This window comes from Erythrolamprus reginae, chromosome 4, assembly GCF_031021105.1.
Source record: "Erythrolamprus reginae isolate rEryReg1 chromosome 4, rEryReg1.hap1, whole genome shotgun sequence".
Lineage (NCBI taxonomy): Eukaryota > Metazoa > Chordata > Lepidosauria > Squamata > Dipsadidae > Erythrolamprus > Erythrolamprus reginae.
This window is the reverse complement of record NC_091953.1, coordinates 128,155,667-128,168,473: the sequence shown is the minus strand read 5'-3', so window position 1 is coordinate 128,168,473 and position 12,807 is coordinate 128,155,667. Positions and strand designations below refer to the sequence as shown.

The following is a 12,807-nucleotide window of genomic DNA, read 5'->3' as shown; positions in this document are numbered from 1 at the left end:
TGTTGTTGCAATTCACCATTGAAAGACTATTTGCCGGGACTTTGCTGACTGTGAATATTAGAAATTCACATTAGCCAAATAAAAAGAGGATTTTCTGGACAAGGAGTCTGTTTCATGATTTGGTGAAGCCTAAATCAGAACACATGGGAAAATATTTTACTTCTTTTAATGCATTTGGTAAATATAATGCATTTCATTTTAATTTTTTTAAAGTTATTTTTAAAATTATAGCATTTAAAGTTTTTTTAAATTCTAATTTAATTCTAATCTTGGTTCTTAGAACAACCCTTAAAGGATGATGATGTAGAAATGGTAAGTTTGTTCTATGCACACCTACAAAATGGGGACATCTTACTTGTATATTGAATTAAATGATGACTCTACATATCAAGTTTTTCTATGTTTTCCTACATGAGTTCTTTGCATTAGTTTCCTTAATTTGTTAATGTTTTATATTTTAAAGAAAAAAAGTAAAAAACTTCTAAGCAGTAAAGATATCCCTACAATCACAAATTATTCATCTGTGTGGAATCAAATTGATGGTTTTATCATCCAAGTTTATGTTCTCCTTACAATGACTAAAGCAAATTTTTTTTAATCCTGAAACCCAGAGCCAATCCACAGTTCACTTCCCTGAGCCCTAAAATGCAATTTTATTTCCCATTTGCTTCTCATTAATTCATGGCATTCAAATTATGGATAGATCATAGAATTCACACCAAGCTACCAATTATAACTGAGGACGAAATGAAAAGGCTGAAAGATCCAAGTCATTTGGACACCAATGTTTTATTTAATTAGCAAATTAGTCTGGATGGGGAAAGGCAAGCCAAAAAAAGGACTCCACATTAGCCAAAATTTTATTCTTGCTCCAGTTGAAAATACCCTTGAAATCAGATTCTTCTCCCTCCCAAGTAGCCGTGGAAATCAACATCATTTTGGTACCTTAATAAGAAAGTTCAACCATGCTTAGGATATAATACAGCCAAGAGTTACACCCATTTATGATCCAGGGCACTGACCACAAAGATGACTTCTGCCTCTCATTCGTATACAAAGCAGAATTTTTACAAAGGCAACATGACTCATTGACATATTTTTTTTCCATACATGCAAAGCAGATGCTCTGCTGGCAGGGCACATCATTATGGTAAAACATCTGGGCTCCCGCTCCTCTGGTATATGAATGTTTCATTCCTTACAGCCAAAACAGATATCACACAGCAGCCTTATGCAAAAAGCTCCCCAAAGTTATTTTTAAGTTTATTTTTAAATTAAAGATCAGATATATATATAAAAAAACTATCAACTCAATCTGAAGAGAGATTGGCTTCTTAACACATTTCTTGCATGTTAATTCTTGCCAACTTCAAGCGTCTTTCTTGCTTTCAATCCTTCCACATTTTGCTGTTGGTAGAGAAAGCAATTTGGAAGTATCTTAACCATGTGCCTGGACATTCTTTCTCCCAATAAACAAGCCAATCTCTCTGATTTTTTTCCAAATGAACAAGCCAATCCCTCTTATTATTATTTTTAAGCAAGAGGGCTAGGTCTCCCTTTGAAAAATTGGGTTAGCCCTTGTGTTCAATGATCATCAGCAGTAAGAGTAATACAAGTTAAAGTAAATCCCAGCACAGCAAATATGCCTTCTGAAAACATAAAAGGCATTAGACCCTCCTTATCTCTCTTACTACACACCTAGGTCCCATTGAGTCTCTTCCTCGCAATGATATCTCTTAGACGATGCAATGGTGGACAAACTGCCATTTTCCCCATCTTCTACATACATTTCACATGCAGGAGAAGTTCAAAAGCTTTGAAAGAAAGAAGGCTTTGCATGCTCGAGTAGGGTAAATTTGGGGTCGTATTCCTTTGGCTCTCCTTTACGGCGTCGAACCTCAATTGTCTGAAGGGTCATTCTTTTTTTCTCTGACAAACATTTGCTCCACAACACTCGACAGAAACACAATTCCATCCAAGCCATTCAGGGGAAGGACCAGTCATTGATTAGAAAAACAATCATGGTTTAATGTCAAACCGTTTTCAATGATGAAAAAGAACTGTGCCTTTGTACTTTATTACAGGAGGAATTTTGTCCTGTCTCATTATTGTCTGTGTCGGTAGCAAAGTGCTAAAATGTTTGAAGATAAGGCCTTAAGCGAAAAAGAAGAATGCAAATAAATAAAATAGAACTTTTTAAGAAAAAAGCTATGTTTTACAAAGTGACAGTGTGCTGTGATGGGGTTAAAATATCAAGTGCTATGAAAACCATCCATTTCTTTAAAAAAAATTGGTCTTTTGCTTGGTTTTTTTTAAAATAGCCAATAGATCGGTAACTGAATTTCTTCTTTTTCACATAAACAGATTGGCTTCTAAAACAGATATTTTTTTTCTTCCTTGTTAAACCATAAAGCAGTATCTACTGATAAGAAAGGGCATTGAATCCTCATTTCATTCTCTTCATTTTAATGTTTGTGAGTTGTGATCAACAGAAAGCTGAGGGTATCTATTGACCTTGTGGCTTGACAAAATTTTCGTTCTTGTTTGGCAGAAAAATCCTGCTTAGAAGTCAATAAAATCCATTACAGATCGTGTCATGGCTGCTTTATGACCACGACACAGGCCCCAGCTCTTCCAATATTTAGAGATGCCATCTGCAGAAAATAAATAAATATTAAGTTTAAGTTCCAAAGTTGAAGATGAAATGCTAATAGTTTGTGGTACTGTATGTACTTCTGAAGAGTTTAAATGGATTTGCTCATAAATTCATAATTCATGAACTTTCTAAAGTTGATAAAATATTAGCAGTAGTCAAATTCACCCTATCCAGAATTTCCACATGGATATTAAATCATGACAAGCTTATTCAAACATCCCTCCCTCTCTTCTTTTCCTTTCCTTTCCTTCCCTTCCCTTCTCTCCCCTGATATCAGTATCCCTAGGGCCGAATGTGAGCCATGGGCCTTGAGTTTGACACCCCTGCTATAGAGTAAATCATTGCCATAATTGCAGTGCTGTGAAATCTCAGCTTTCCACCAATCCCTCCAAGCCTATTATCAGCAGCATGCAAAGTACACAACGAGGGGTACCTGTGTCCATTCGTTGGTCTGTGGATCATAGGACTCCATTGTGTTTAGGTATGTCTGGCCATCATAGCCACCCACCGCGTATAACTTATCGCCAAGGATGCAAACGCCAACAGCATCCCGAGGCATGCTCAATGGGGCCACCATCGTCCAGGTATCAGTTTTGGGGTCATACCTATACAACAAAAGACAAAGTATACCATATGAGAATATGTTTAGGAATCAAAACGACTTCTAAAATAGTACATCTTTCTGTCCCAGAAGTCTAATAGTTTCCTTGGAGACATATTCCCAAAATCAGTTTGTTTAGCCATAAAAAGTATGGCATTGGGTAGGAGCCTGGGAAGGGCGAAAACGGCCTCTGGGGGCCCTCCAGAGGCCAGAAATCGCCCAGGTCAAGTTGAGAAAAGGGCCGTTGCCTTCAGAAAATTCTTTTCATTCATCAGGGTGCTTAATAACATAGCTATTTTCTTCTTAGACCAAGCTGAAATATGCTTTGAGTATTGTCTTGCAGGGTGAAGTAGAAACATATAATTGAAGCATTCATGCTGTAGAGATGTCATGCCTATATGTGAATATATGTGTTTATGTTTTAACTGCTTAGTAAAACATTGTTTTACTATGAACAATGCGATTAGAATATAAGGCAATATTTACAGTGTAACCATTTCAGGTTTTTTATTCGGTTTTACATATCTATGTATCTGTATATCTATATATCTATATAGATATATAACTATATATCTGTATATCAATTCTGCTCAAAAAAATAAAGGGAAGCACTCAAATAACACATCCTAGATCAGAATGAATGAAATATTCTCATTGAATACTTTGTTCTGTACAAAGTTGAATGTGCACAACAGCATGTGAAATTGATTGTCAACCAGTGTTGCTTCCTAAGTGGACAGTTTGATTTCACAGAAGTTTGATTTATTTGGAGTTATATTGTGTTGTTTAAGTGGTCCCTTTATTTTTGTGAGCATATCTATAGATAGATTATCTATCTATCTATCTATCTATCTATCTATCTATCTATCTATCTATCTATCTATCTATCTATCTATCATCTCCACCCACCCATCCATCCATCCATCCATCTCCATCCATCCATCCATCCATCCATCCATCCATCCATCCATCCATCCATCCATCCATCCATCTATCTATCTATCTATCTATCTATCATCTTGGATTTAATTTTATTATGTAAAAAGAAGTAAAACCTCTCTTCATTTTTAACTGTATTATATCTTAAGAGAATATTGAACAGTATTATCAGTCCCACTGATTCAAAATGCATATTTTTTTCACACAACACAGCAATTATTTCACTCTGGCTGAGGTTAAAAGGCTTTAGGTGATGGAAAGCTGAAAAGCTTTTCTTCCTAACTTCAGCTCAGGACTAGCACATTGATTTCTTTTTGTATGCAAAAAAACTTTATGGTATCTCCTGGTTCACCTTGGGGCACATCACGTTATTATGAAGATTAAGCACATGGCCGGGGTTTTTTTAGGAGATGAAATAAAACTATAAAATGAAGGCAGCTTTTCAGTCTGTTTGTTCATTTCTTTCTAGGTCTGTCTGGGGTAGTTTTAAGTATTCTATTACTCCCCTGCTACTCCTTTAGAAAACAAAAACAAAGAAAAACGAAATACAATTTCTATTCACTATGGCTGTGTTTTGTTTTCTGTGCGGTGATGGGCATTCATCCAGATTCTTTGAGTGAAAAAGAAAATAAGGACAATTTTGATGCGAATACTATACTGGGGTTTATTGTCCTAAAGCCTGTGAAATAAAGCTTACGCTTGCTAGGTATGCTTGTAAAATAAAACACATTTATCCACACAAATCCATCATCCACAGGCTCACAGTTGTCTTGAATCTATGATCTTTCACCAGGTTTGAAAAGAATAGGACTTATGGAAAAGCTGATTAAGGTGGAATCTATTTAGTATTTGGTAGGGAGGTAACTTCAAAGATTGATTGTAAAGTCAGACAAATATCCCAGATGAAGACAGTGCAAGCTATGTTGTTGTCTCTGCCCAGGCACCTACCCATGATGTAATCAACAATTCAGTTCAAGGGAGACCGGAACATTGGAACATTGCAACATTTTTAATTTGAAATATAAGACAACAAAGACACAGAAAAGATGTGAGTCAAGGAGAGAGGAGAGAGGCACAACTTTTAACATTTTAAACTTGAACTCCCAAAATGAATCGAAAATATATTTATGTCAGCGTTTCAATTAGTGTCCGAATAATAAATTAGAGTCCAAACCTTGGCCTTCTTCCAAGTCCTAATTTACAGAACCACGTTGGTTCCAAACTGTAGCCAACCAGAAATTAACTTTTCCTACATTTCTCCACCCAAGGGAAGGTTCATCCGTCATCCCCACACCCACAAGTTCATCACATGGACCACTCCCATTTTCTTAATGTCCATGATCCTCTCCTGTACTTCCGGTTGGTGCTGAACAAAGGATGACCTTGAATCCCTGGAAATAATTTGTTGTTTATTTTTTCCTCTCATCAAACCACCCCTTTCCAATTCCCACAGTACTATTCTACTTGTAGCTCTAACGCAAAACAATGGCTTCAGCCTGACAATTTTGATTAGAATGGCCCCCACCCTCCTTGTCTTTTGCAAATTACTTAAGACCCACCTTTGTCGCCAGGCATGGGGGAGTTAAGTTATCCTTTCCCCCTAGGCTATTACAAGTTATGCATGGTATGTTTGTGTGTATGTTTTGTTTTTTATAATAAGGATTTTTTAGTTGTTTTTATTAATTGGATTGTTCATGTTGTTTTACCACTGTTCTTAGCTGCCCCGAGTCTGCGGAGAGGGGCGGCATACAAATCTAATAAATAAATAAATAAATAATAATAATAATAATTTCTATACCTCTAAAACCCATGCATTTTTTGTGTTGATAAGAATATATCAAATCAATGGTTTTGTTTGCCTTCAGACCCATTGAAAGTAAACTCATAGAAGATGGATACCTCTCAACATAATCCAAGAGTCTGGAGCAATGATTAGAGGCAGGGGCATCATGGCCTCCGACAGCATAGAGAAAACCATCACAGGTGGCCACTCCAACTCCTCCTCTTCTTTTGCACATGGGAGCACACATGTTCCACTTATTGGTGTGAGGATCATAATACTCCATAGAACTCAAGCAGGAACTTCCGTCTCGGCCGCCAACTGAGTATAACCTAAAATAAACAGCATAGAATTGTTAAGCATGAAAAAAAAACCCTTAGTCTTAGTTACATTACCCTGCTTGTATTCCCATCTGTATTCTGGTAAGGTCAATATATAACATACAGACACTCTTGAATAGATTTTGAACACTAAAGCACTTAATCTGCTGACAAATCATTTCATAGAAAGTATCTAATCTCATTTTTATACCCAATTTATATAGCCAACCATTTGTTTTTGCTGAATTTGAAAATTAAGGGAGACTAGGATAGATATATTTTGGCCTTGTTCTGGCCTCATCAGCTAGCCATACCCTCACTGGGATTTGAACTTGCAGCCTTGGCCTTGTAAGGCAGAGAATTAACCTCTAGGCTACAGTATCCAATCCCTTCAGCTCTGTACCAGGGAAGTGTTACATGTTTGTTTTTTTTAATCGAATCACCCTGGTATATTGAAGAAGCATCACAGCTTCCTATTTGCCTCTCAGCCCAACCCAGGGCCATTTCCAAGGCAGTTAATTTATTAATAGCCGACAAACTATATTCTTTATGTGTATTTCAAAAAATCATGTATCACATATTTTTTTGCTTAATTTTTAAAATTAAGGGAGACTAGGATGGCATCATTTCGGCCTTGTTCTGGCCTCATCAGCTAGCCACACCATTACTGGGATTTGATCCGGCAGAGAATTAACCTCTAGGCCGCCAGATCTGATCCCTTTCAGCTCTGTACCAGGGAGAGGCTATATGTTTTTTATGTTGGATCACCCTGGTATATTGAAGGAACGTCACAGTTCCCTTTTGCCTCTAGGCCATTTTTGCTATGAATAAATTAACTGCCTTGAAATGGCCCTGGGTTGGGCCTAGAGGCAAAAAGGAACTATGATGTTCCTTCAATATACCAGGGTGATCTGACATTAAAAACACACACACACACACACACACACACACGCACACACACACACAAACACACACATACATATTCATTATCAGCAAAAATATGTTACACACACACACACACATACACACACAGTATCATCTCATGTGTCATCAACTTCAAATTGTAAATAATGAGGCATGTGTAGCATATATCATGTATTATTAAAATTGTTGAACGCCTCCTCTTCTTCCTCCTCCTCCTCCTCCCACCCAAATTCCAAGCTTTTATTTCTTTCCTAATGGGTTTGCACGCATTATTTGCTTTTACATTGATTCTTATGGGAAAAATTGCTTCTACTTATAAATTTTTCTACTTAAGAACCTGGTCACGGAATGAATTAAGTTCTTAAGTAGAGGTACCATTAGACTCTATTGCACTTCTCCTAGGTGATATTTGAATTTTTGCGAATATCTTAGTTTTAATAACTTTGTGAATATTTCCAAACATGCAAATATCTCTTCACAGTGGAAGCTTTCTTTCTTTCTTTCTTTCTTTCTTTCTTTCTTTCTTTCTTTCTTTCTTTCTTTCTTTCTTTCTTTCTCTCTTTCTTTATTTTCATGCCGCCCTTCTCCTTAGACTCAGGGCGGCTTACAACATGTTAGCAATAGCACTTTGGTTCTCTTTCTTCAGTCAAATCTAAAGGACAATATTTTGAGACACACACTCTCTCATCATCTCATCCTCTTTTAATGATGCCAAATCCCTTGCAAGGTAGAGCCTGGCCAAATGAACAGAGCTGAGTGTTCACTGGCTGGATGCCCTTCCTGTCACCAACGCGGAGGTTTTTTCCCCAGCAGATATATTCTCAGTGTGCACAGAGAGATAAATATCTGCCTCTACCTAGAGGTATAACAAGCAGGAAGAGGGAGATTATGATCCCGCTATGTAGAGTGCTGGTGAGGCCACATTTGGAATACTGTGTTCAGTTCTGGAGACCTCACCTACAAAAAGATATTGACAAAATGGAATGGGTCCAAAGATGGGCTACAAGAATGGTGGAAGGTCTTAAGCATAAAACATATCAGGAAAGACTTAATGAACTCAATCTGTATAGTCTGGAGGACCGAAGGAAAAGGGGGGACATGATCAAAACATTTAAATATGTTAAAGGGTTAAATAAGGTCCAAGAGGGAAGTGTTTTTAATAGGAAAGTGAACACAAGAACAAGGGGACACAATCTGAAGTTAGTTGGGGGAAAGATCAAAAGCAACATGAGAAAATATTATTTTACTGAAAGAGTAGTAGATCCTTGGAACAAACTTCCAGCAGACGTGGCTGGTAAATCCACAGTCACTGAATTTAAACATGCCTGGGATAAACATATATCCGTCCTAAGATAAAATACAGACAATAGTATAAGGGCAGACTAGATGGACCATGAGGTCTTTTTCTGCCGTCAGACTTCTATGTTTCTATGTTTCTACCTAGGATCAAATCCACACCCTTCTGATTGTGAGATGAGAGTTCCACCTCTAGGCCACTGCACCAGTCTTGAGACACACTGTCTAATGGGGCTTTTTCAACTTGAAGGATGGTGGTAAGATATTCACAGAAGAGAATTGTAACCACACCATCTATTCACTTAAAAAATACAATAAGATTAGAAGCAACACATGGTTAAGGTTACAGATCTGTACCTGGCTTAATCCTCCTTGACAAAATTGATTTCTCTAAGGAAAAAAAAACCCCTTGATTTAGTCCCTGGTAGATTCTCATCTGATGTTTTGATAAGCTCAAGGTCTGAAAGTATTTACAAAAGGTGAAGGAACTTGTCCAGGATTTACACTGGCAGGATGGCAGGAACTGAAATTCTGCTGCGCTATTACATCAGCCTTTGAAATGGATCTTTTTTCTTTTCCATATTTTCTATAAAATATTCACTATCCATCACAGATGGGTATTTACAGTAATCTGGCTAATCTTGATGTTCTACCAACAACAGTTAATGAAGGAAGGCAAAGGACGTCCCTGTCCAAGATGAGATCAGCCTGGTGCACAAGCTGTAACAGGGGTCCCTAAATTTGGCAACTTTAAGACTTGTGGACTTCTTGAAGTCCACAAGTCTTAAAGTTGCCAAGTTTGACATAATGACATAGTGTAACATAATCAGCATAGATTGTCATTGGGAGCTGTCCATGGTACCAAACATGGCACTATGAACTACCCCATCCATCCTCATTTCTAAGCCTAGCAGAGAAATATTTGGAAATTTAGGGGGGGAAATGAACCAAAAAGGTCACAAAATATTGCCCAGTCATGATCTTTTCTTTAAAATGACAATTACTTAGAATCTAATAGAATATCCCAATGCTACAGAGCAATTAACTTTGTATTTAAAATTTTGATAGTTTAATTTAGTTCCCTGGCTCTATCTTTTATTGCAGTCACTGGTCAGAGTTAAAATTTTAAATGTTAAAATAAAATTAAGGAGAGAAAAAGCAAAGCAAAAAATAATATTCTATTACAGTTAGTGGTGAGGTTACCAATGGGTGACCAAACTTTTACAGAAATCTAGCAAAATTTTGCTGTATTTCAAGAAATTGTATTATACTGATCTGACAGCAACAGCTATATGTAAAAGAGGTAAGAATTTCCTGGATATTTTATCAAGTGAGGAATCATATAATGAGTTGGTGAATCTTGATAGAAGAAAAAATATAAGAAAAGCTGGAGTTTCAGTGGCTCTTTGTCTACAGAGACAAAAATCTCACTCATTTTATATATTGACTCTCTAGACCTGCTATAAGAAATTTACTCACTCATATAAAATCTATATAAAATCTCACACATTTTATATATTGACTCTCTAGACCTGCTCTAGACCTGCTATAATTACTTGTTTTATATTGTTGTTTATATAGAAAATATTATGATACATCAATCAATCTGATACACACCAAGTACAGAAAAAAAATCTAAATAATATCTATGTTACTTCCTACTGTACAAGTGTAAAAAAGTGGAATACTTTAATTTGCAATGCATTTATTTATATAAGTTAATTTATTATATATTGTAACTTCCCCAGTCCCTTAGAATGCTGAAATAAGTGATATATTTCAACTATTCAGGAACATGCTCACTGCTCACAGTCACTCAAGCCCTCATCACCTCGAGGCTCGACTACTGTAATTCTCTCTACATGGGGCTACCTTTGAAGAGTGTTCGGAAACTTCAGATCATGCAGAATGTAGCTGCGAGAGCAATCATGGGCTTTCCTAAATATGCCCAGGTTACACCAACACTCCACAATCTGCATTGGTTGCCGATCAGTTTCCGGTCACAATTCAAAGTGTTGGTTATGACCTATAAAGCCCTTCATGGCATTGGACCAGAATATCTCCGGAACGTCCTTCTGCCACACGAATCTCAGCGGCCAGTTAGGTCCCACAGAGTCGGCCTTCTCCAGGTCCCGTCAACTAAACAATGTCGCTTGGCGGGGCCCAGGGGAAGAGCCTTCTCTGTGGTGGCCCCAGCCCTCTGGAACCAACTCCCCCCAGAGATCAGAATTGCCCTCCCCTCCTCGCCTTTCGTAAGCTCCTTAAAACCCATCTCTGTCGTCAGGCATAGGGGAATTGAGATATACCTTCCCCCTAGGCCTATACAATTTATGCATGGTATGTTTGTGTGTATGCTTGGTTTTTAATAAGGGCTTTTAGTAATTAGATATTAGATTTGTTTTTATGCTGTTTGTTATTATTGTTGCTAGCTGCCCCGAGTCTACGGAGAGGGGCGGCATACAAATCTAATAAAAGAATGAATGAATGAATGAATGAATGAATGAATGAATGAATGAATGAGTGAGTGAGTGAGTGAGTGAGTAAGTAAATAAACAAACAAACAAACAAACAAACAAACATCATGTTCACCTCTGCAGAATTAGAGCTAATGCAAGAACAGCTACACCATAAATATTGTGTCACCAAAAGAGAGTTAATGAAAAATGCTTCTGTTTTAGATAATATAACTACTGAAGCATGGCATTCTATATGCAGCTAACAAATTATATTATGTTTGCTGGCCACAAATTGTACAAACCGGCATTCCAATTTACTGATAGATACATAAGCTGATTTATGTAGGATTTGTCTAAGAGATACACGAATTACCATCCAGAAACTTAAGATAATAAAACAATAGTAAAATGTGGTCTTTGATGTGATTCAGTTCTTTCTAGGCATATATGTACTTTGTCAGGATAATGACTATTAGTAAGGATGTAAATCATTACTGTAAATGATGACTACATTTGACTTCACAATAATGGGCTCTTACAAATGTGCATTTAGAAATAAATATTTCTGTACCTTCATAAACAGAATCAGTTGGGTCTAATGCAGGAGTGTCAAACTCAAGTCCCAGGGCCCAGATCTGACCCATGGGGTGTTTAGATCTGGCCCGTGGGACCATCAAGAAAACAGTAAAGGACCGACTCACAGTGTCTCAGCCAGTGAAAATAGAGCTCAGAGGGGCCACATGCCTCCTGAGCTCCATTTTCACTGGAAGAGGGTTGCAGGAGGCATTTGTAGCTGAAAACAGAGCTCAGGAGGGAAGTTTTCTCTGGCAGGGGGATTGCAGAAAGCCTTCACAGCCAAAAATGCAGCTCGGGAGCCTATTCTTTCTGGTTGAGTACTCAGGCCACCACAGAGCCCCCTGACATGAGTGATGTCAAGTGAGCCACCCCCACCGCCACCCCCGAGATCAAACCAACCTTGATGCAGGCCTCAATGAAATCAAAATTGACACCCCTGGTTTAATAGTTGAGGCATTAGGCTAAAAAATGGAAGACTGAGTTCTAGTCCCACCTTAGCATTAAAGCCTGCTGGGTGACCTTGGGTCAGTTACTCTCTCTCAGCCCACCTCATTTAATAGGATAGTTGTTGTGTGGAAAACAAGAGAATGAAGGGAGGACGAGATATGTTTGCCATCTTGGGCTTTTTGATAACAATATTTACGGGATTGCCTTCTGCCGCATATGACTGATGAGGGCCCACAGGGTTGGCTTTCTCCGGGGTCCCATCAGCTAGTCATTGTCATTTGATGGGCCCATTTGATGGGGTGGAACCAGCTACATCCAGAGGTCTGTACGGCCCCCACCCTACTGGACTTCTGGAAGGCAGTGAAAACCTGGCTTTGCCAGCAGGCCTGGGGCTGTTGAGCAATAGGTTACCATCTAGATCCGGCCAAAAAGATATGAATGTTTTTTTAAAAAAATTACGGGTTTTTAACTGTCTTTTATATTGTTTTTAATTGTTGTACGCTGCCCAGAGTCTGGAAGGAATTGGCCAGCCTATACATTTGATAAATAAATAATGACTAATGAATATAGTTTATAGTTTATAGTTTATAGTTTATAGATTATAGTTTATAGTTTATAGTTTATAGTTAATTAATTTATAATAAATTCATAATTAATTTATAATTTATTAAATTTATAATAATTTATAATTTAACTTATAACATCTAATTTATTAGATTTGTATGTCGCCCCTCCCTCTCCGGAGACTCGGGGTGGCTGTTTAACTATTTATAATTATTTATAATTTATAATTATTTATCATTATTTATAAT

The 12,807-nt window shown here is 37.5% G+C and overlaps 1 protein-coding gene across 2 annotated transcripts in view; it reads right to left on the bottom strand.

The window, feature by feature from the left end:
* Positions 1–764: 764 nt before the first annotated feature.
* KLHL1 (kelch like family member 1) overlaps positions 765–12,807 on the bottom strand; it is a 164,759-nt gene continuing 152,716 nt past the window's right edge. For both annotated transcript variants that reach the window (XM_070751364.1, XM_070751365.1), the window contains exons 9-11: positions 6,096–6,308; positions 3,090–3,261; positions 765–2,654 (exon numbers count right to left, since the gene is read on the bottom strand). In XM_070751364.1, the coding sequence (XP_070607465.1) occupies positions 2,595–2,654; positions 3,090–3,261; positions 6,096–6,308 (445 nt within the window). In that variant the 3' untranslated portion in view covers positions 765–2,594. The remainder of the gene's footprint in view (positions 2,655–3,089; positions 3,262–6,095; positions 6,309–12,807) is intronic.